The sequence below is a fragment of the Podarcis raffonei genome, chromosome 16 (genome assembly GCF_027172205.1).
Source record: "Podarcis raffonei isolate rPodRaf1 chromosome 16, rPodRaf1.pri, whole genome shotgun sequence".
Lineage (NCBI taxonomy): Eukaryota > Metazoa > Chordata > Lepidosauria > Squamata > Lacertidae > Podarcis > Podarcis raffonei.
The window spans coordinates 10,438,807-10,462,631 of NC_070617.1; the positions used below are offsets into that span (position 1 = coordinate 10,438,807).

The 23,825-nt window shown below is 47.8% G+C and overlaps 2 protein-coding genes across 2 annotated transcripts; one reads left to right on the forward strand and one right to left on the reverse strand.

The window, feature by feature from the left end:
* Positions 1-17,966, reverse strand: NDUFS2 (NADH:ubiquinone oxidoreductase core subunit S2). The gene is made up of 14 exons (XM_053368500.1): positions 17,754-17,966; positions 14,295-14,398; positions 13,106-13,296; positions 12,077-12,197; positions 11,000-11,112; positions 9,736-9,810; positions 9,436-9,513; positions 7,995-8,080; positions 7,732-7,851; positions 6,234-6,363; positions 5,699-5,794; positions 4,402-4,485; positions 1,548-1,605; positions 1-240 (listed from the first exon to the last, which is right to left on the reverse strand). Exons 1-14 carry the CDS (start codon positions 17,837-17,839, stop codon positions 203-205), a joined length of 1,380 nt encoding a protein of 459 aa, XP_053224475.1. The 5' UTR covers positions 17,840-17,966; the 3' UTR covers positions 1-202.
* A 148-nt stretch (positions 17,967-18,114) lies between these two features.
* Positions 18,115-23,825, forward strand: LOC128403592 (cytochrome b-c1 complex subunit 8-like). The gene is made up of 3 exons (XM_053368501.1): positions 18,115-18,271; positions 19,279-19,446; positions 23,615-23,825. Exons 2-3 carry the CDS (start codon positions 19,293-19,295, stop codon positions 23,707-23,709), a joined length of 249 nt encoding a protein of 82 aa, XP_053224476.1. The 5' UTR covers positions 18,115-18,271; positions 19,279-19,292; the 3' UTR covers positions 23,710-23,825.

Consider the following 23,825-nt stretch of genomic DNA (forward strand, 5'->3'; position numbering starts at 1 on the left):
TGAGTTTGCTGAGAGCATTTTGTTTAATTATAGCTAAGCCCTGCCTGCAGTGCAAGGAGGGCCACACAAGACTGTACACAGAGAGACACCGAAAAAAGAGAGGAAGGACGGTGCATCAACGGTCCTTGCTGGGAGGTGCCAATTCAGGAGGGAATCCCCCTCTACGAGGTGATGCTGTGGCTCGTTTCAGGGGGCTCAATGCTTATCTATCCACTTCTCCAAAGACGATGTCCTGGGTGCCTGAGGAAGAGGAGGAGAGACGTGAAAGCTGCCAGGGATGGTGCCTACAGCCTTCATGTTAGACATTTGGCAGTGTACGGCATTAAAGGGTTGCAGTCCTAGCCACACTTCACAATGTGATGGGACTTGCTCCTGGGAGAAGCATGCCTAGGAAGCTGGCTGCGCTGCTGCAACCCAGTGCTTCACTTTTTAGGAAAACGGGATGCCCATCATCAAATGTTAGCCGGCAACTTGGCCCACCCCACAAACTCCATTATGCAAAGCTCTCCCAAGTGTGGACTCTCCAGATGTTCCTGAATGACAGCTCCCATCACCCCTGGCAATTGGCAACATCTGGAGGTCCAGAGGTTCCCCACATCTGCTCTGACACTTGGTACGAGTCAACTCCCTCTGCTCGTTCCGCAATGAGAGAAACACTTTCTGAATATGCTCAGGGGGAAACATCGTCTTGTCCATGGGTAGGCGAACTAAGGCCCGGGGGCTGGATCTGGCCTAATCACCTTCTAAATCTGGCCCATGGACGGTCTGGGAATCAGCGTGTTTTTACATGAGTAAAATGTGTCTTTTTATTTAAAATGCATCTCTGGGTTATTTGTGGGGCATAGGAATTTGTTCATTTCCCCCCCAATATATAGCCCAGTCCCCCACAAGGTATGAGGGACAGTGGACAGGCCCCCTGCTGAAAAAGTTTGCTGACCCCTGGTCTTGTCTGACAGTCAGATTCTCCATGGAGGAGGTAGACCCAGACTGGCTCAACTGTGGCTTAAATTATCCCCGGAGAGGAGGCCTGCAAGGATGGGGAAAGCAATGTCCCTCCAGTTGTTATTGGACTCCAGTTCCCAGCAACCCCAGCCAGTGCAGCTAATGGTCAGGGATAATGGGAGCTGAAGTCCAGAAACGTTTGGAGAGTGCTGCAGGTTTCCTAACCCTCATATAGCAGCTGAGAGACTGAGGCTGGAGTCCTAACCCCACTTCCCTGAGTGTATGTCCCATTGAATTTAATGGGGCTTGCTTCTGAGTGGCCACAGTGAGCACTGCAGACCGAGCCCCTGGGAATTCCGCTACTGGAATCCTCCATCTTGCTACTGGCAAGCTGCTATCTCTTCTGCCAAAGGGGTGTCATTCTGCCTGCGTGGATTATCAGCACCTGCTTGGCATGCAGACGGTCCCAGGTTCAGTCCCGGAAATCTCCAGGCAGGTGCACCTCACAGAGCTACAGCTACCTGCTTCCCACCTGCCTGCCCGCCACCTCCCCTCCCCCTCCGCCAGCCAAAAAGCCAAACAAAAAGAATGGAAGTCAGACCTACCGATGATGGCCACCACGTCCGCAAGCATGTGACCTTGCGACATCTTATCCAGCCCAGCCTGCAGAAATGGATAGGGGAGGCGAAGATTTAAGAATGTCTATGGATTTGGTGTTTGTTTGCTTGAGAGTCAGTGTGGTGTAGTGGTTAAGAGCGGCGGACTCGTAATCTAGTGAACCGGGTTTGTGTCTCCGCTCCTCCACATGCAGCTGCTGGGTGACCTTGGGCCAGTCACACTTCTCTGAAGTCTCTCAGCCCCACTCACCTCACAGAGTGTTTGTTGTGGGGGAGGAAGGGAAAGGAGAATGTTGGCCACTTTGAGACTCCTTCGGGTAGTGATAAAGCGGGATATCAAATCCAAACTCTTCTTCTCTTCTTCTTGTTTTCAATAGGATTAAATGTTAGATGAATGGGGCAAGGAGAGCTGGTCAGACCATCCTCCCTGCAGTACAGGGGTGAGGACTCTCAGGCCCAGGGGCCAAATGCGGCCCCCAAAGTCTCTATCTGGCCCTCAGGACTCTCACTGCACCCACCCCACCAAGGGCCCTGTACTTTTCTTCAGTCTTTTTGCCTAAACTCTGATCATTCCTTTTCCTTGTCTGGATGGAAAGGGGTGTGCGCAAGGAGGGTCATGCGTTCCCCATCCCTAATTTAAGGTTTAGAAGCGTCAGGAAGTGGAAAGATCTCAAGCGCTTTGCTGCCACCAAGCCAGGGCTATAAAAACGGCACACAGGTGGCTTACACCAGATGTGGGGAACCACTACCCCTCCAGATGTTGCTGAATGACCATTCCCACCAGCCCCAGCAAGCACGGCCAATGGTCGGGGATGATGGGGATTGTAGTCCAGCAACATCTGGGAGAGCCAAAGGTTCACCACACCTGGCTCAACATGTTCTCCTAAACAGCCTCCCACCACATATGTGACAGGAGGGAAAAAGCAGAACTGGAAACCAAATTTAACTTGCTGAGGAATCTCAGCTTTGATTTTAAAAAGCATTTCACAAGGTCTAGAAATTTGAGAGCTTTTTTTAAAAAAACACCAAATGCACCAAGCAAAGAATTCCTGCTGAAGTCATATGAAGCCAGCCTGGATAGCTCAGTTGGCTAGAGAATGGTGATGAAATGCCAAGGTTTCAGGTTTGATTCCCATATGGGTCAGCTGCATATTCCTGCACTGTAGGGGGTTGGACTAGATGATCCTCAGGGTCCCTTTCCAACTCTACAATTCTATTAATCTAGGACTGTTCTAAGACTCCAAACTTGCACCTACTTTTCAGGGCTTTGCCCCCTTGAACTCAACAGGACCAACTTCTGAAGAAACATGTAACATGTAAGTTTGTGCTGTGAATTAGGTTTTCTGTGGTTGAGAGGCCCAGTGATCTGGAGAGATCAATTTGGCGCTCTTGCAAGTTCAACTGAAAAGGAATCATGTAAAAAGAAACATGGGAATTTGCTTAACCCTGAGACAAGATTCAGAGGGGTCAGCATTTTTCTGGAAACACGACAAGTTTTGAATGAGGTTTTTTTGTACCATGCAGAACTCACACCACCCTCCCTGCATGTGCACTCGAAACCACAACCGAAACACAGAGTTTTCCCAACTCTAGGTGACAAGAAGAGGAACACAATAGAGGAAGGAAACATCCCCTACACACACACACACACACACACAAACAAACACATGCTAGTCAAACAAATGAGCAGAAGCATACAGTCCCTCTTTTTGCAATGCTGAACTCTCCTAGCCTGTAAGGAAGAATGACTACCAGAAATAGTTCAAGGAAGAGCCGGGAAATTCCCCCTGCCAGCCCCCTGAGCAAATATTTCCAGTGCCGTTCTATTAAAACATGCAGCAAGGACACCTAACCAAATCTGAGGGTCATGACGTATTGCCATCTGCTTTTCCCAAGGCAAAGAAGGAGGGGCAGGGCTTGCCATGACCCTCCCCACCCTAGCTTATTGATATCAAGAAGCTTATATAATAATAATATAATAATAACTTATTATTTATACCCCGCCCATCTGGCTGGGTTTCCCCAGCCACTCTGGGCGGCTTCCAACAGAACACTAAAATACAATAACCTATTAAACATTAAAAGCTTCCCTAAACAGGGCTGCCTTCAGATGTCTTCTAAAAGTCTGGTAGTTGTTGTTCTTTTGGACATCTGGTGGGAGGGCGTTCCACAGGGCGGGTGCCACTACCGAGAAGGCCCTCTGCCTGGTTCCCTGTAACTTGGCTTCTCGAGGTGATGGAACCACCAGAAGACCCTCGGCGCTCGACTTCAGTGTCCGGGCAGAACGAAGGGGGTGGAGACACTCCGTCAGGTATACTGGACCGAGGCCATTTAGGGCTTTTAGGTCAGCACCAACACTTTGAATTGTGCTCGGAAACGTACTGGGAGCCAGTGTAGGTCTTTCAAGACCAGTGTTATATGGTCTCGGCGGCTGCTCCCAGTCAAAAGTCTAGCTGCTGCATTCTGGATTGGTTGTAGTTTCCAGGTCACCTTCAAAGGTAGCCCCACATAAGAGCGCATTGCAGCTTCCTTTGTTGGGTTTTCTACAGGTGCCTCCTTTCAGAAAGACAAAGGGTACACTGTCCCAGCCTCACTCGACCCTCAGGCAGCACCCCCCAAGCCCCTCTGCCTGCCTTCTTCCTTACATCCAGCCCAGAGGGTGACCCAGCCTATCAGCTTCCTCCTCCTTCTCAATCTCAGAGTTGCCCTTGTAGAACATAGGGCTAGTTGGTTCTGCCCTTGGTTGGCTCTGGCGCCACCTACTGTTGGGCTGCCTGCCTCCCACCCCGCCAGTCCCAATGGCCACCGGCCATTTCCCCCTTTCCTTTCTTGTCCCTCTTACCAGGTGGGCGAATCCTGGAGCCTTTATCTTGCAGCGGTAGGGCCGGCTGCTGCCATCAGAGACCAGGTACACACCAAACTCCCCCTGCAGGATGAGAATGCAGAGGAGCAGAGGGGACGAGAATTAGATGACCCAGATTGAGAAGCCGGGTTACCACGGTACGTGGGGTGTGAGAGGGCAGAGAGAGAACTTGAAGCGGAGTATGGCTTTAGAACTTCCTCAGTGAGAGAGTTGCAAAGGATTCTGGGACTCCAAGGAGAAGAGGCAGGCAACATAAAAAAGGACGCCTCCACACTATGCATTTAAAGCTGTATCGTACTGCTTTAAAGAGTCACGGTTTCCGCGCAAAGAATCCTGGGAACTACAGTTTGTTGAGGCTGCTGAGGGTTGTTAGGTAAATGTAAAGGGACCCCTGACCATTAGGTCCAGTCGTGGCTGACTCTGGGGTTGCGGCGCTCATCTCGCTTTACTGGCTGAGGGAGCCGGCGTACAGCTTCCGGGTCATGTGGCCAGCATGACTAAGCCGCTTCTGGCGAACCAGAGCAGCGTACGGAAACACCGTTTACCTTCCCGCTGGAGCGGCACCTATTTATCTCCTTGCACTTTGACGTGCTTTTAAACTGCTAGGTTGGCAGGAGCTGGGACAGAGCAACAGGAGCTCACCGCGTAGCGGGGATTCGAACCACTGACCTTCTGATCGGCAAGTCCTAGGCTCTGTGGTTTAACCCACAGCGCCACCCGCATCCCTTCTGAGGGCTGTTAGGACACCCCTAAAAGAGCTACAATTATCAGAGTAGTTTAACAATCATTCTCTCTTCCCAGGGAACCCTGAGAACTGTGAGTCCAGGCTGAGAATTAAGCTCCACAGATGCTCTCATGGTAAGAAGGAGGTATACAGAGGGCAATATTTGGCTGGCGACCCTGCTGACAGCAAACTCAGGCGCTGACCAGACTGAAGTAAAAATGGGGCCTACGATGAAGAAAGAGGAATCAGCATACTTGCAAGCATCCTGGGGCTTCCAGAAGTAAGGGGACAAATCTTTTTTGGTGGTGGTGGGGGGAATATCTTAAAAATGCACCAAGAAAACCAACCATAGCCCAGCGTGGACTGAGCATGCTCAGTAGCTACAGAACGCTGAATATTGGTTTGGTGCACGAAGAAGCAATGGGAAAGAGGGAGATCAGAGTGGCGGAATATCCAGGGAAAGGGCATGTCTGGCTGGAGCCCAGAATGGGAGCACTCCATTTTGTTGCCGATCTGCTGTTCCCTCCAACTGCTCAGAGAACTGGACGGTACCTTGGGTGCCTCTATAGCTGTGTACGTAGCTCCAGGGGGCACTTGGTAGCCCTCTGTGTACAGCTTAAAGTGGTGGATCAGGGCCTCCATGGAAGTCTGGAGAGGGAATAAAAGATACACGCACACTGTAAAACCCAATAAAAAAATTCATTCCAGTAGCACCTTAGAGAGCAACTAAGTTTGTTATTGGTATGAGCTTTCGTGTGCATGCACACTTCTTCAGATACAGTGGCACCTCGAGTTAAGTACTTAATTCGTTCCGGAGGTCTGTTCTTAACCTGAAACTGTTCTTAACCTGAAGCACCACTTTAGCTAATGGGGCCTCCTGCTGCCGCTGCACCGCCGGAGCACGATTTCTGTTCTCATCCTGAAGCAAAGTTTTTAACCCGAGGTATTATTTCTGGGTTAGCGGAGTCTGTAACCTGAAGCGTATGTAACCCGAGGTACCACTGTACTGTAAAACCCAGACAAAGGAGAGAGCTTCCCCGTTTCACCACCAGGAGGTGCCACCTCAGCTCAGGGGTGGTTTTGTTACCTTCATCTCTGCCCGCTTTGGAGGGGAGATTTTGGCATCGTCCACTTTGATCTCCCCCTCAGGCATCTTGTTGAGGGCCTGCAAGATGATACGGAGGGATTGGCGCATCTCCTCCACTCGGCACAAGTACCTGTGAGGGAGTGTGGGGTAATGGTTAAAGGTGATAATTCAAACCCCTAACTCAGTCATGAAGCTCGCAAGGGGGGGGGCAGTGGTCATGATCTCTCAGCCCATCCTACCTCACAGGGTTATTGTGAAGATGAAACGGAACTGGAGGAGAAGGGCAAATACCACATTCAGTTCCTTGGCAGCAAGGTGGATACAAATGCAATAAATAAAACGTTGGGCGTTCTAGTAAAAAAACACAACGGCATAGACCCAACTAGTCTTGAGCAACTAGTGTGGCATAGTGGTTAGAGTGTCAGACTAGCAGCTGGGAAACCAGGGTTCAAATCCCCACCTGGCCATCAAATTCACCAGGCCGGTGCCTGTCTCTCAGTCTAAGCTACCTCGCAGGGCATTTTTGTGAGAATGAAGTGGGGGGCTGGGGAAAAACCTTGAAATGGAAAAGGGGAGAACCACACATGCCACTTTGAGCTCCTTGAAGGAAAGGTGGGATATAAATTTATCGGTTTGTACCCAATGTTAGTCCTACTTAGAATAGACCTTTTTAAATAAATCAGCATGAATAACTTAGGGCTAATTGGTTTTGGCCAACTAAATTCTACTCAGAGCAGACCCACTGGGTCTAAGTTATACATGCTGTTTAATTTCAATGGGTCCATTTTGACTAGACTAACATTGGATATAATCAAATACTATACAGAACTTGGCTGGGTACCACCCAATGCTATCTAGCCAGGGAGCTAGATAGTGAAGAACCAGAGAAAAACCCCAGGAAGGTCCCATTAACAGAGCACACCAGGAAGGGGGCTAAGGAACAGGGTGCCCACCTCCAGGCCAGAGGGTGGGCCCTTTAAGAATCTAGAGCTCATCATAAAGAGGTGGAGCCTGAGAGCAGGAGCTTAAAAAGGCTCATTCTTCTCCCAACCTTCCAAGGAGCCAAGTGGCTCATTTGGAGTTCTCCATGGTCCTGCAATGTTTGACCGGCAGGGCCTCCTTCTCCCAGCGATCCTGCATCAAACCAAGCCAACACAAGCATGGCTCTTTTCAATCCAAGCTCTCTGCAATTGCCACAAGAATTGGGGGAAGGAGGGGTCGGCAGTGACAGCTCATAATGGACTTGGCTAGAAAGTCAAGTCAAAATCTGTAGGCAGGTGAGATAATATTTCAAAAGTGGGAGGCTTTGGAAGGAATCCACGACCCATCGCAGCAGAGGAAGACATTGGATGAACCATTTTGACTGTTCTTATGACGAGAGAGACATTGTGCTTTTTGTGGAATTGCATACTATTACTGAGAAGTTGCTGGACAAGCTCTTGGGGGCGTGCAGAACACCAAGTGCTGGTAAATCCCCCTCCAGAAAGTGGAACCACACCTGTCGTAGCAGTCGCCTCGTGACCCAATCGGGACATCAAACTCCACCTGGTCGTAGACGTCGTACGGCTGGGTTTTGCGAAGGTCCCACTGGATTCCTGAGCCACGAAGCATCACTCCGCTGACGGGGAAAGAGGAAGAGGAGAGATGCAGGAGGGAAAACGCAGCATTTGTGCCCAAGGTTAAAGTGAGCACCCACACAATGCGGGACACCCTAATTCTGGTGGACACCAGCTTCACCACGTGATTTCACTGCTCCGTTACCTAAAACCATAATTGAGAGCTTCCTCCGACGTCACCACTCCAATATCAACTGTCCGGTTTTTCCAGATTCGGTTGTTTGTCAGCATCTGGAGGGATGGAGGGAAAGAAAAGATACAACTAACTGAGCCGTGGAATCTATATTGGGGGAGTGGGGAACCCCAACCAGCTCTTCCCCCTTCAGATCACTGATTTCCAACTAGTCAGTGGTGCTCATGGCACAATTATCAGGTTCTGTTTTATATTTCTCTTAGGATAGGGTTGGTGTTACTGAACTATACCTCCCATCATCCCCAACCATTGGGCTATCCTGGCTACAGGCAGCTGGATCTCAACAAGATCTAGATGGTCATGTTAGGATATTTCCGTTCCACCTTAAAAGGGAGCAGGATGTTTGTGTCACAGCCTGCGTATTTCCTGTTTCACAGGATGTTTCTGTTGTGTCTTTGCTTTCGTTTCTCTCTGTGCCTGAACACGCAAGCAGGCAGTCATGTTTTTCTTTGTTCTGACCAACGCTGAATAAACTTGTAAATATGCTCTCCTGCTGTGCATCTTTCGCTGTGTGAATTCTGCTGATAGAGTGTGCACCAGCCCAAGAATGTGGCAAGCTATTTCTGAGGCTTCGTGTCGCTAATTGCTGATACTGCGTGTCTACGGGAGATCGATGGATCGTCCGGCAGCCGGCTTGGGGGCTATGATGGACTTTGTCTCCCTGGCAGTATCCCAACAGGTCACAGGCTCCCCAACCTTGTTTTAAGAGGAAGAAACCATAGAGAAGAACAGAGAGTGTGAATGTCACAACAAACCATAGTTTAAGCATGATAAACCGTAGCTTAAACGCAATAAACTATGGTTTACTGTGACCAGCACAAGCCTAGGACTCTTCTTCCCCTGCTCCTTCTTTAGCACGGTTGCTAGAGCCTGAAACTGTGGTTAATTTTAACTCTGGTTTGCATAAGTATTTATTTTATTTCAAGCACTTAAAGTCACTTCTTTAACAAGGAAACCTCTAGGTGGTGTACAACATAAAAACAGCACTGTTGAAACAAAAATACAACATAACACCCTTGAAACAAAAGCAGGAATTCATACAGATGAAAACAGGGTCTGATCTTTTGGCTCAGGGAGAATCTGAGCGAAAAGATACAGCTTTTACAAGGATGAAAGATCTTTAGGAAAAACACAAACAATCTCAAGCAGTGCCCCCCCCACAACCCCCACGAAGACTGAATGTGCTCAGTAGGCATGAAATACTGACTGCCTGTTGGAGAGGAAACTAGGGGAGGAGCATAGGATGGCTGAAAGAAAGCACATTTGTTTGACTGGCACCCTCAAGAGGAGTTTTAAAAAACCCAAACAGCAGGAGCCTGCCACAGTAGCTTGGGAGGTCAGATAAACCTCATGGTAAGGGCTGCCCCCCCCCCGTTTGTCAACAACGCCTCACCTCTTCCACCTCGTCTATCCGGATGGAGAAATTCTTCACAAACTCATAGATGTCATCCATCAGCCCGAGAGGCATGTCCTGAGTGACGGGGATGGAGAAGAAGAGAGGAGCAGATGCTGAAAAGACATCCTGGGATTGTGTTCAACTAAGACTAGAACCGACAGTGGATACAACCCATGAAGAGAGAGACAGAGGTCCTGGAGAACTAGTGGTCTTCCCGTCTCTGTGAAAAACAAGTCTTCAGACCTGCCCAATCCAACCTGGCTGTCCACCTGTCCGGTCACAAAGCAGCCTTCTCACCTGGTGGACCCCTCCTGGTCGGACGTAAGCAGCGTGCATCCGGGCTCCAGACACCCGCTCGTAGAATTCAAACATCTGGAAGGCAGACAAAGAGGGAGGGAAGGGGGACATTTTACAGGTGCAATCCTGTGGACAGCTCCCAACTGGCCTCTCCCATTGTGCCATGGGCCAGTGGCTTCCCCACCTGATGCCTTCTTTTGGGCTATGGCTGGCTGGGGCTGACAAGAGCAGGGTTGGACTAGATGACCCTTGGTGTGCCTTCCAAGGACTCTACAATTCTATGATGCTATGCAACGCTCAATGTTTTTTACTAGGCCTGGCTGGGGCTGATAGGAGGTGCAGTCCCAAATACCTAGAAGGCACCAGACTGTCGAAGGCTGTAGGTTTCTTGGTTTCATCCCCAACATCTCAAGTTCGCACAGCTACGAACTTTGTGCTTGAGGTGTCAGGATGTTGCCGCACATCACGGCAGGCAGCACTGGGATAAGAGAGAGTAACATTCCTACACCACTGAGCAAGAGCCCTGTGGATGGCTCAGTAAGTAGAGCAGGAGACTCTTAACTTCAAGGTTGTGGGTTTGAGCCCCACATTGGGCGAAAGATTCTTGCATTGCAGGGGGTTGGACTAGATGATCCTCGTGGTCCCTTCCAACTCTACGATTCTAGGATTCTAACTCTCTGTGTACGCTGTGCCACAGGGACCAGAAAGAGTTGTGGGTTTTATGCAATCTGCACAGGCTTGTTTCTTTTGCGTAATTTAGAAACTGGCAGGAGATGCAAGGTGCAGTAGGGCATTTATGCTTCGTGCCGCCACCCCAAGAACTCTTTTTGGGTTCTGACTTTGTGCACAGAATTCTAAGGCAGGCTTCCACAATCATCAGGACTAGAAACCTCGTCAATTACTTTTTAAAAACAAAGGTTAATATGCTCAGGACAATGAACCTGGCACCTTTTTTGGGTATGTGTGTGGAATCATAGAATACACACAACCCTGAGCAGAGTCAGGCAGTCCCCTCTTATATGTCACCCTAACAATGATCTGGGAAGGTACGCCAGTAGTCTTATCCGTCTACTGGAGATGGCAGGATTTGAGGGCTTGCCTAATGATCACCTAGGCAGTTTTGATACATGAGTATTTAAAAGTTCAAAACCAGAACTCTGAAACTTGTCTGGGAACAAATGGGCAGCCGGTGATGAAGCTGGCAGATGGCACTCCATGTCACCAAGGCGTCTCCGATGACAGCGCTGGATCCAAGAGTACTTGCCTTTTCCCTCTCCTCAAACATCCAGAAGAAAGGAGTCATGGCCCCAATGTCCAGGGCGTGGGTTGTGATGGCCATGATGTGGTTCAGGAGGCGCGTGATTTCGCCAAAGAGAACTGGAAAGGAGGCAGAGACTCAGGTTAGCTACTGTGAACGCAGAACCGGGGGCATGTAAGGAAACGGATGGGGAGGGGGGATAGGGCACATATTAAATGCTACGATCCTAAGCACAGCCACATAGAACTCAAAGGGGTTCACTCCTCAGTGAGTGTCTTTAGGACTGAGGCCTAGGACACAGCACAGGGGTGAGGTACCCGTGACCCACTCACATCCTCCCCAATGTGATGGGCTGGCTGGATACAGAGGAGTGGTGGGAGACACTAGCTAGGGAACCCCCCAAGGGAAGAAGACCTGGTGGTGGGATAATGATATGTGATCAGAGAGAGAAGAAAGGAGGACTGGGAGCAGGAGGTGTTGGAAGCTGAAGAGGTGACAGGGCTTAGGGAGCAGGAAGAGGCTATGTCAGAGAGCAGTCCAGAATCAGAGGCAGAAGCGGCGGCTGGAGGCCAAGAGGCAGAGATCAGGCAGGCTGCTGAAGAAGCCACGGCAAAGGGCAGCTCCCCACCCTGATCTCACAGAACTTTGCCGAGACATGAAGAGGGTGGAGGAAAGAGAGACAAGACGAAGGAGCCTCAGAACTTGGGGGGGGGCACTTAAGGAGTGGTGGGAAGGCGGGGAGCATCTGCCCTCGCAACTGCCTCATTGGGACTAGTTCTGCTGGGAAGAGCTGTTGTGCTCACTGGCCTGAGCTGTGTCTGTTTCTTTGAATAAAGAGTTAACTTCACTGACACATGAGTTATTGCTGACCTAACCCCAACACCCAGCCAACACAACCAACAGGCAGGGATGATGGGAGCCGGAGTCCAACAACATCTGGAGGGACACAGGTTCCCCTTCCCTGATGTTGGCTTGTTTAAAGGTACACAAACCAAGGAGGAAACATGGGCTGCAGTTCAGGGGCATTGCTTCATCTGCTCGCTGCGACCACACCCTCGTAAGCTGCCTGCGTTGCTTACCCACCTCGGATCCACTGAGCCCTCAAGGGGGGACGGATGTTGAGCAGCTTCTCCACCGCCAAGGAGTAGGCTTGCTCGTTGCACATCATAGAGACGTAGTCAAGCCGGTCAAAGTAGGGCAGAGCCTGGGCCAGAAAAGGATAGTTTGAAAGCAGCTAGAGACTTGCTCAAGGAGCCAGTATGGTGTAGTGGTTAAGAGCGGTAGTCTAGTAATCTGGGGAACCGGGTTCGTGTCTCCGCTCCTCCACATGCAGCTGCTGGGTGACCTTGGGCCGGTCACACTTCTCTCAGCCCCACTCACCCCACAGAGTGTTTGTTGTGGGGGAGGAAGGGAAAGGAGAATGTTAGCCGCTTTGAGACTCCTTAAAGGGAGTGAAAGGCGGGATATCAAATCCAAATTCTTCTTTTTCTTCAGAACATATTAATGATAATAATAATTAAAAAAATTATTTATATCCCGCCCTCCCCAGCCAAAGCCGGGCTCAGGGCGGCTAACAACAATAAAATAGTACAACATTCTAAAAACATTTCATTATAAAAATTAATTAAAATCAAATTAATGGCAACCATTAAGCTAAAGTTCTGTGAAGATTGCCAAAGGAGGGAGTCAGGCTGTGCCCTGGCCAAAGGCCTAGTGCAACAGCTCTGTCTTGCAGGCCCTGCGGAAAGATGTCAAGTCCCACAGGGCCCTAGTCTCTTGTAACAGAGCGTTCCACCAGATCGGGGCCACAGCCAAAAAAGCCCTGGCTCTGGTTGAGGCCAACCTAACCTCTCTGTGGCCTGGGACCTTCAGGATGTTTTTATTTGAAGACCATAAGTTCCTCTGTGGGACATACCAGGAGAGGCAGTCCCGTAGGTACGAGGGGACCTATTAAGTAAAACAACTCCCATTAACTCCTATTAAGAGTTTTACTGGATCAGGCCAGTGGTCACTCTCGCCCAATGTCCTGTTCTCACAGTGGCCAACTGGAGGCCCGTGATGGGAATCCCGCAAGCGGGACCAGAGTGCAAGAGCAGCTCCTGCCACGATTACCTGGAGATAGGTCTTGTACTCTATCAGCTTCTCGGTGCCCCGGTGAAGCAAGCCGATGTGGGGGTCACATTTCTTCACGGACTCCCCGCTCAGCTCCATGACCAAACGCAAGACCCCGTGAGCCGCAGGGTGCTGAGGCCCAAAGTTGACGGTCAGATTGGAGACATTTTTCTCAAAGGGCGGGTCCTTGTCTGTTCGGGTCAGAAGAGCACATGTGAGACATCTTGCTGGTAAGGCAGAAGAAGGGAGCTCTTCCTCAACCTAACGGCTGCACTTACTCGTAGGCCAGCAACTGGGGAAACACATCTGTGGGTGGGGGAAGAAGCAAATGTGGGAGGAGCAAAGGATATTACTTTTACCCAGGGATGGGGAAACTCAAGGCTTGAGGGCCTCGGGGCTCTCTGCTGGCCACACACCCTCCCAAGCCACACTGCTTACCAGCCCTGCTGTGTCTCTTTTGCAAGTGTTTTTTCTGGCTAGAATGTGTCATTGAACTGTGATGATGCCCCTTGCTGACCAAGAGACAGAGAAGTGTGGGTGGGTGTAGAAACCTCGGGGTTTTGTGTGGCTGAAGGTAGCCTACTGTACAAAGGTAAGGGCAAAGAATGGGGAACCTTCCAGGCGCCACCTAATAATAATAATAATAATAATAATAATAATAAATTTATGCTACCCATCTGATTGGGTTGCCCAGTAGTGAGCAAGGCCAGAGGCAAAAGTGGGCATAGCAACAAACGAGAATTTTACCTTTCTAAAGCTAGTTTCTTCACACACTGTGTTTGTTTTTTAATGAGATTGTTTTATTTTGATTACGTGTGGATGTTCTGTAATTGATCCGGCATGGAAGCCAACCTACTCAAGAGCAGACCCCATGAAATCAATTGAGGTAAGTTAGTCACTGCCATCTATTTACAATGGGTCTGTTCCGAGTAGAAGTTAGTTATGTGCAGCCTATCAGTATTTCTCAAACTTGGGTCCCCAGCTGTTCTTGGACTACAATTCCCATCATCCCTAGCAAGCAGGACCAGTGGTCAGAGGTGATGGGAGCTGTAGTCCAAAAACAGCTGGGGACCCAAGCATGAGAAACACTTCTACATCAGTAAATACAACAGAACAATACTATATTTCATCCCGTTGAGAAACTCCACAGGAGAGGGAGACTCCATTCAGTTCTATGGAGGAAACTCACCGTTCCAGGGAGGAGGGACCCATTTTTCCATCTCTTTCGTGGGATACATGACGGCGCCTCCATACTGCTGGACATACTCCACATCAGGCTGCCACTGCTTTCCTCTAAGGAAGGGAAGAAGAAATGTTAAGATCTGCTCAGGCAGCAACACTCAGTATGAACCTGAAAATAGGATGCTGACTAGCTTGTGTTGTAGGGCAAGCCTTGGCACTAGGATAGATGCTGACCTTGGGAGACATCCACCAGATCTGGCTCCAGATTTGTTTTCCTGGCTTTGAGTCAGTTGTCCGTAAGACCAGCCCAACACTGTACAGTGGTACCTCAGGTTAAGAACTTAATTCATTCTGGAGGTCCGTTCTTAACCTAAAACTGTTCTTAACCTGAGATACCACTTTAGCTAAATGGGGTCTCCAGCGGCTGCCACGCTGCTGGAGCATGATTTCTGTTCTCATTCTGTTCTCAACTTGAGGTACTATTTCTGGGTTAGCAGGGTCTGTAACCTGAAGCGTCTGTAACCCGAGGTACCACTGTATTTTTATTTATTTATTTTACTGGCAGCTCAACGCAAGTTTATTTTTGTATTTAAGGAATTTATACCACATTTTTCACCACATCTCAAAGCAGCTTACAGGGGCGAAAATAACAGCACACTATACACAAAATTTAAAAAATATATTCCAACCTGTCGCATTGCCAACAAAGACAAACAAATAACGAACCTACCCACAAGGCGCACATACACTATGCCAGGCTTCCTCAACCTCGGCCCTCCAGATGTTTTTTGGCCTACAACTCCCATGATCCCTAGCTAGCAGGACCAGCGGTCAGGGATGATGGGAATTGTAGTCTCAAAAACATCTGAAGGGCTGAGGTTGAGGAAGCCTGCACTATGCAAAAGAATGAAAAACCATCACTTCCGGGTTCCCGCAACATGGCGGATGGACGGCGGATCTGACAGCTCTGTCAGATTTGGCCTCACGGAGCCTCTGGGGAAGAGCAAAAGGGTGATGCGCTTCCCCCAAAAAACCCAAGAGGAGCATTGGGGTGTCTCGGGGTTCTGCTGTTCACAGACGGCGCCTTGGCATTGCAGGTCTCTGTTCTCCATCCCGAGAGGTGCAGAGGGTGGGGGTGAAGCCGAGTGAAAGCGCTGGTGAACTAGGAACCATTGCAGCTCCGTGAAGCAAAACCTCTGATCCAGCCACAAGCGGTTACCATTCCAGTATATTGAAGCTGACTGCAAAGGTGAGGACTGTTTAATTAGATTGATTCGGCGGGGTGGAGGGGGAACAGGAGTGTTAAAAGGAAGTTTGCTCCCATTCCTGGTGCTATGAGCATGAAATACATACAAGTGAAGTGTTGATGAAGTTTACCTTGGGAGATAAGTTAACTAATGAACAATAAGGATTAAAAGATTACACATTGCTTTCGTTTATACTAATCTCAAGATTTTTTAAAACATCGAACTTGACTTGAACTCAATTTGAACTTGAATCTCTCCTATGCTGTGATTGAACTTGACTTAAAATGGAGGACAAAGCAGAGAAGGATTGCAATGTTATTTAATGGAAGAATACTACAAATTTCCTCTCTGGAAGAAAGATTGGACTGACTGAATCTACGCTACTTTTGGGAAAGAAATTTTTGATCTTTCAGAGTGTTGAAGACATCTAACCTAATGGAATTATAATTGTGGACTTATTTTATTAAAAGGTATTAGCTTGTTAAAAATCAAGATAAAAAAAGAGAACAATAATATTCATTCTTAACATTAGACTAAATCAGACTTTAAAATAACATTAATATTATAGTTTTATTTATATTGGTAATCAAAAATCATTTTGATGTGAATGGGTGTAAATATGGGAATATATAACTGTTAAAATCTGCTTTTGTGAGTAAAGTGGAAGGGGGGGAGGGAAGAGGCTGAAAATACTGGTTTTCTTTACTGAGCATAGTGAATTGGCCTTGACAAAGTACTGATAAAGCCAAAATATTACCTTCCTTTGGTGGGAAAGGACTTTTTGTTTTGGAATTTAATCTTAGAGAGGAAGTTGGGAAATGGGGAGAGAATTGGCCCCCCTTTATCCCTGCAAGGAGTTGAGCGGGTGGGTGGGTAGAAGTGGGAAGGTAAACGGCGTTGGGTACCGTCGTGGCGGGAAGGTACCGTATTTTTCGCCCCATAGGACGCACCTAGTTTTTTGGGGGGGAAATAAAGAAAAAAAATTTATTTCCCCCCCCCCAGGCAAGGGGCTGGCGCAGGGGAAGCCCGAGCTTCCCCTGACCCCAGCCTCCAGAAGAGCCTGCTATCCGCAAGCCTAGGGAGCCGCGCCGGTCTCCCCAGGCTTGCGAACAGCTGTGCGAAGCCCGGGCGCGCTGAGGCATCCTAATGCAGGCAGCTCTGCGCAACCCTCCGGAGGCCAGCGCAGCTTGGCACCGGACTCTGGAGGGTCGTTCAGAGCTGCACGGACGCCGGGAGGGCAGGCAGCTCTGCGTGACCCTCCGGAGGCCGGTGCGGCTTGGCGCCGGCCTCCGGAGGGTCGCGCAGAGCTTCCTGAAGCCTGGAGAGCGAGAGCCTCTCGCTCTCCAGGCTTCAGCAAAAGCCTGTATTCGCCCCATAGGATGCACCCACATTTCCCCTTCATTTTTGGAGGGGAAAAAGTGTGTCCTATAGGGCGAAAAATATGGTAAACAGCGTTTCCGTGCGCTCTGGTTTCCATCACAGCGTTCCGTTGCACCAGAAGCGGTTTAGTCAGGCTGGCACAAACATCGGCTCCCTCGGCCTGAAAGCAAGATGAGCGCTGCAACCCCATAGTCACCTTTGGCTAGACTTAACCATCCAGGGGTCCTTTACCTTTATACATTTACCTTACCATGCAAGAGCATATAGAAATTGAATCCAGGCCTGGGGACTGATGCTGCTGGACTCCAACTCTCATCAGCCTCGGTCAGGATGGCATAGCTGTCAACTTTTCCCTTTTCTTGCGAGGAATCCTATTCGGAATAAGGGAATTTCCCTTTTAAAAAAGGGAAACGTTGACAGCTATGCAGGACGGGTGTGTGTGTATTTATGTTAAGAACCATGGTCCAACATATGGTTCCCCACTCCCACCCCCAGCGACAAAAGGGGTTGCACTCCATGCAACGCAGAATGTCATTTGAACTGAGGTTCATCTCTTCTCTCCCCCAAACCTGTTTCAGTCTTTGGCTTCTGAATAGAAACGCACGGTGCGACGTACAGAGACGCTGCCTCTGGACAAAGGCCTCCTGCAAAGGCAGTCGGAGGGCAGAGGTCTCACGTCGCAGCACGGCTTCCATGAGGACTAGGACCTTGACATTTCTCTAGAAATTCACCGGGGTGGGAAGGGAGCCGCGTAGCCGTAACGGTAGACCCTCAGCCATTAAAACAAAAAGAGGGAAAATCTATTTCCAGGGTGGTGTGAAAAGGGTGGGGGGTATTACCTGCTGGGCGCCGCCCCCAGCGCAATCCCCTGTCTCCATGACCCTGAAGGTGCCCGCAATCTCCACAAAGCCCTGAGCGCCGCCATCTTCCTTGCGGGGCTGCGGCATCCCACAGACGTCAAACCCGCGCATGCTCCCCTTTAGTGCAGAGCTTCGGAGCCGCCATTGCAGGTATGGGCAAAGGGGAAAATCCGTCCCCTCTCCTCCCAAGGAGAGAGAAGGGCAGCCGACTTCACAGCGGCTGCGGAGCGAGCTGCGCGTGCGTAGTAAGAGCACTAGGAAGCTCCCGTAAACCGACGTTCTGCGCGTCCGCCGTGTGAGGGCAGGGAGTCGACTTCAGCGGTTGCCAGTGAGCATGCTCAGCAATAAGTCACGTGCTGGCTGACCTGATAGCGATTCTATAGAGTCGTTTAAACCGGAAGTGACCTTTCTGGGACCGGAAAAGGGAAAGGAGGACCTGTTGCTTTTTCTGATGCTGGAGTGAGAAGCGGTGACCTTTCCTGCAAGGAGCTGAGCGGGTGCGTAGAAGCGGGAATGTGGTTGGAAAGGGTTCTATCACGCCGGCCTTTATACTCTCAGGATTCAGGAGTCCCCTGTTAAGGGTCCTCGGTCTCTCTTTACTCCGGTGTAAACAGCACCCACTAGCACAGACATAGGCAAACTCCGGCCCTCCAGATGTTTGGGACTACAATTCCCATCATCCCTGACCACTGGTCCTGTCAGCTAGGGGTGATGGGAATTGTAGTCCCAAACATCTGGAGGGCCGGATGCCTGCACTAGAAGCTTCCTGGAACCATGAGTTGGTCTAGCTCAGTCTTGTTTCCCCAACCTTACCCAATTTTTGGTCCCCATACGTTGTTGGACTACAGTTCCCATCATCCCTGATTATTGGGGCTACTGGGAGTTGTAGTCCAACATCACCTTGGGGCCCAAGATTGGGAAAGGCTGTTCTACACAGATGTTACTGGACTACAAGCAGGGCAGCTTCCCCCACCAAGGTGAATGCTGGAAAAAATGCACCTCTTTACCCTGGCTTTTGACACTTGATGTGTATCTTTTTTTAGGGCCCACCCTATTTCTGGAATTTTAAAGTTGTTTATAATGTTATGTAATGTTGTGTTTTTAATGTTACGAGTGGTGTTTTAAGAGTTGTAACCTGCCCTGGGACCTTAGGGTGAAGAATAGGTAATAAATTGCAGGAATAATAAAAACTGCAACTCCCATTGTCCTTGACCCTTAGCCTTGCTGGGTGGCACTGGTGGGAGTTGTAGCACAACCACATTTGGAGGGCAAGAGATTCCCCATTCCTGGTCCATGTGGTTCTGAGATGCTAACCTCTTTTTGTCATGCACATGTAGTCAAAGGTTGATACTTGGTCTTGCTTCAGCCTGTATTGTAAGTGAGTCACTGGAAAACTCCCTTAAACAACCCCCTATGCAAAGTTAAAATGTTGGGAGAATGCACTCCACTTCAGCAATGTTTTGCTAATCCTATACTTTTCTGTCATTCCTGTTTCCTTTTGCAGAACAGCCTGCCAAGATGGGTATTCACTTTGGAAACTTGGAGAGAGTAAGGCATGTGATCACCTATAGCTTGTCTCCATTTGAACAAAGAGCTTTCCCACACTTCTTCTCCAAAGGAATTCTTAATGTCTGGAGGCGGTTCAGTACACAGGTCTTCCGGGTGGTGCCTCGTAAGTTCAAAATTATTTAGGCTGCTCCTTCTGCTTCTTGCTTGTGTGCTCTGTGTTACCCTTGAGGGCTGATTCTTTCTCCAGGATTAGTGCATTGATGTTCAAAGTGAAGATCAAAGGAAGTACGCAGGCTGTTGGTTTCATAAGAAGGCAATCTCTGGAGCAACATATGGCATGGGGGGGGAGCAGTTTCTTCATTGCCATCATATTGCAAAGAGGGCATGGAGCAGATTAGATGAACTTCATTATTGTTATTATTTATTTCATTTATGAATAGCTTCCTATGAATTAACTTGAAGTTACTTTGGAAACTTGTTGTTCCAGAATGCAGCAGCCAGATTATCAGATGAAGTACTGTTTAGATCTCGCATAGCCCTGTTTTAAAACTGTGGTATTTTCTTCTCCCCAGCCTCCCGCCATGAGAGTTCTTCCCTTCCCTGCCTCCCAAACAGGGTTTTTCATCCACTGTCCATTATGAAAAGTGATGGATCTGCATGCAAACCCCTTCTTAACCCTGAGTAGAGGGCCACAAAAGAACAGAGCAAAGCAGAAACAAAAAGAAAGTAGAAAAGAAAAAGAAAGGATAACAAAGGGATAAGAATATTAAAGGAATAATACTGTATACTAATAAGGGAAGTAAAGAAATAGGTTAAAAGGACTTCCAACTATCCATCTGTCGGTTATATATATTAGAGTTCTTCAAAATAGTCAAGTGTTCAATCCAGGATAGTATCCAGCTGGATTATAAATTGTTTTAATTGTTGTAACACTTCCTGGGATCTTGGGTTGAAGAGCAGGTAATTAATAAAATTAAAAACCCAGAATTTAAAAAAAAACCAGAATTTCAGATCCAATGCAGATAGCAACTGGGGTAAAAAATTCCACTTATAAGGCTTCTTGAAATAGAGAAGTTTTCCGCAGGCACTGAAAAAACAATAGAGAAGATGCTTGTCTTACATGTAGGTGGGGGGAGTTCCCAGTTCTGGCATTGTGCAGGACAGACCTGCTGATGAGATGGTTATCTTCAGAAGGCCCTCTCCTGTAGAACACAGTGACTGGCTGGGTATATAGGGGATGAACCACTCTTTTATGTATCCTGGTTCTGAGCCATACAGGGTTTTGTGCCAACACCTTGAACTTAGCCTGGTGGCCATTGGGCGGCCTGTGCCAATTTATAAAAGACAGTTCTCTTTGCTCTACATTGGAAGCACTAGATGGAGCAAGAGAGCAGAGCAAGGTGACAATCGCCTTTAGTCAGTACACAGTGGCAATAACAGTCTACTCTCCCACATGTTCCGGAATTATAATCTCCTTAGTGTAATTACAAAATCTCGTTAGCAATTAGTCATCTTTAGCCTCAGTGACAATGATAGTTAGCATTTAAGTGGTGCATTTCAATAGTTCAACAAATTCATATGCTGTTGCAGCCATTGACCACAGTTTATGAAGTCTTGAAGTCTTCGGGTTTTATATTTGTGCTAGCAGCCTCTTGCATTGTGTTACCTTCTCCCGCTGTACTCTCCTCAACCCTGAGATGACCTATTCAGGCTCTGAGGTGGGTCCTTGTAAGGGCCAGCTTCCAAGCCCCTGCTCCATCTGTGTATCTTTTAAATTGTCTAGTGGCTCGAACTGTCATCGCAGCATGAAGATCAACCACTAAAAATGCTACAGAGAGAAAAACTTCTCTCTCTCTGTGTGTGTGTGTGTATATATATATATATATATGTGTGTGTGTGTGTGTATATATATATATATATATATATATATATATATATATATATATATATTCACTCACAAAGTGGAATGCAACAGCAGAGACAACCAGTCTGAATACCATTTAAAATAATTAAATATGATACAACCACACTTCATTATATTTTTAAAACACTGGGTTGCATCCAACTAACACATACTTGGAGTAGTAGACCCACGGAAATCAGTGAACTTGGCTGCTATAAGTGAGTTGGATAAAATCACATTTTGTGGTGATCTTAAAGAATCAGCACCAAAAAAAATGAACTAGTACAGCACAAGCTCAGCATTCTGTCGGCAGCTTAGAACATCATCACTGCAGCCCAATTTACACAAACCACTGAAAGCTACAAAGAAAAAATAATAAAGTCTTCAGCGTTCCCCTAAAAATAATGATACCAAAATGTCACTCATCAGCAGCTAATTTTATGGGAAGTTTGACAGGGACTAATGGAAGGAGGCGATGATGGTGGACTTATTTAAAAGTACAGTATTTTGGATTACAGGTTATAGCAAACAATTCAGTGAAAAGATGGATCCAGCCTTGGTAGTTTATGGAGGGGTGGGAAAGCTTGGAGCTGAGAGGCAAATGAAGCCTTTCAAGCTCTCTCTGGCCTTTGGGACTCTCCAGACCACTCTCATCCTGGCTCTGCTTTGCACCCTCCTTGACTGGTTCTCCCTGGCTTGGATTATATCCTTGAATTCTGACAACACTTCTTGCATGTCAGGATGGAGGACAGAGAGGGTGTGCGTGCGCGCATTTAGAAACTAATCTAGTATACAGAGGCAAACGTTTACATTCATTGCTCCACCCACTTTTGCCTCTGATTCCACCCACCGCTGGTGTGTGGCCCCCAGAAGGGAATTCAGCTGAAAAAGATTCCACACCCCTGTGTTTATGTATCAGCCTGGTAGCCATAGGCAACAAGTAATTCTGTGCAGGCGGGTGAGTGGGCTTGCAGAGTGGGGCCAGATTCTATTCCTTCTCTGTGCCCAGAATTGAAACCAAGTGGGCTGCCATAAAAGAGAAGCCTCCTCTTTGCAGCATAAAAATGTACTAGGTTCCTCCAACTTGTTGTTATTGTTATTCTTTTATATTTTCTCCTTTTTTATATCTAACTCATTTGTAACTGAAAATCATTAGAACACTTTAAAAAAAAAGAAATGTACCATGCTCTTGCAAGAGTGAAACAACTCTCTGCCAACACCCAGCACACATGCACACACCTATATATATATATATTGCAGGTTAGTAACTTTTTAGGGTTTAGTGGTAAGGGGTGAAGAGCTGTAATCCAACTACATTGGAGGGCACCACATTGGCTAGTCATGTGTTAATACATAAGTTTATTTGCTTCCATTGCAGTACTTTTCTTGAAAAACTCATCAATGCAGAAGAAAATGGCAACAAACAACTGGCATCTTAAAAAACAACACTACTCTTTCTTTTAAAAAAATGATTGGAAATGGCTTTCTCTTTAGTCAAAGAGGGGGGTAGAAATAAAAAGACAGATGGGGCTAGGCCACACAAATATATGTAGAGCTAACAGTGCATCTTTAAGGAAATGAGGAATGGCAGAGCAGTTGCCATATTCTGGGCTGTCATGATTATAAAACTCCTATTTGTACATGTTATTAAGCAGGAGTGGGGGAGCCTCTTGCACTCCAGATCTTGCTGGACTACAATTCCCATAATTCCTGACCACTGGCCATGCTGTCCAGGGTGTATGGGAGTTGGTGTGCAACATCTGGAGAGCCACAGGTTCTCCATCCCTTTTATAAAAGATGGTACTGCATTCCCAACTATTTGCTGGAATGGTACTTCATAGCAGAAGAATATGTTGTTATTTTAGTAACATGTATTTAGCCTTTGTTACAGTAGACTATGGGAACTTAAGGGCTGTGCCAACAGGGTGATAAATACCGTATTTTTTTGCTCTATAAGACTCACTTTTTTCCTCCTAAAAAGTAAGGGGAAATGTGTGTGCGTCTTATGGAGCGAATGCAGGCTGCGCAGCTATCCCAGAAGCCAGAACAGCAAGAGGGATCGCTGCTTTCACTGCCCAGCGATCCCTCTTGCTGTTCTGGCTTCTGAGATTCAGAATATTTTTTTTCTTGTTTTCCTCCTCCAAAAACTAGGTGCGTCTTGTGGTCTGGTGCGTCTTATAGAGCGAAAAATACGGTAAGTGGTTTTGATAAAGGGTTATGAAGGATGTAAGAGAGAAAGATATCACTCAGGTGATTTGGGATGCAATTCCAGGTATAAGGGACAGCAAGGGAGACAGGGCAGAGTCATGTGCAAGGGAGCAAGAAGACCTTTGGGACCACTGAGAACGGTGGAACTGGAAGAACAGAAGTCTTGGTTGCTTTTATTGTAGTTGTAAAGCTAACTGTGTTTCTTTTTTAACCTCCTAAGCCTTTGTCGCGGCCTATGTCACCTATTCCTGGGGAACCGAAGAATTTGAACGTCTTAAAAGGAAGAACCCAGCTGACTATGAGAATGACAAATAATCTGACAGATAACAAAGAAAACAGTTGCCAGCATTTATTCTTGGCCTCAGCTTGTTGACATGAATACGCAAATATTTAAAATAACACTGGTTCAATAAACCTCTCTTCCTGTTCTA

Coding starts and splice junctions, on each gene's coding strand:
- NDUFS2 (XM_053368500.1), bottom strand. CDS start 17,839: ATGGCGGCGCTCAGGGCTTTGTGGAGATTGCGGGCACCTTCAGGGTCA. Junction 12,198..13,105: donor AGTACAAGACCTATCTCCAG/GTAATCGTGGCA, acceptor TTTCTGGCCCAG/GCTCTGCCCTACTTTGACCG. Junction 8,081..9,435: donor GGATAGACGAGGTGGAAGAG/GTGAGGCGTTGT, acceptor CCATCCCTCCAG/ATGCTGACAAACAACCGAAT.
- LOC128403592 (XM_053368501.1), top strand. CDS start 19,293: ATGGGTATTCACTTTGGAAACTTGGAGAGAGTAAGGCATGTGATCACC. Junction 19,447..23,614: donor GGTCTTCCGGGTGGTGCCTC/GTAAGTTCAAAA, acceptor TAACCTCCTAAG/CCTTTGTCGCGGCCTATGTC.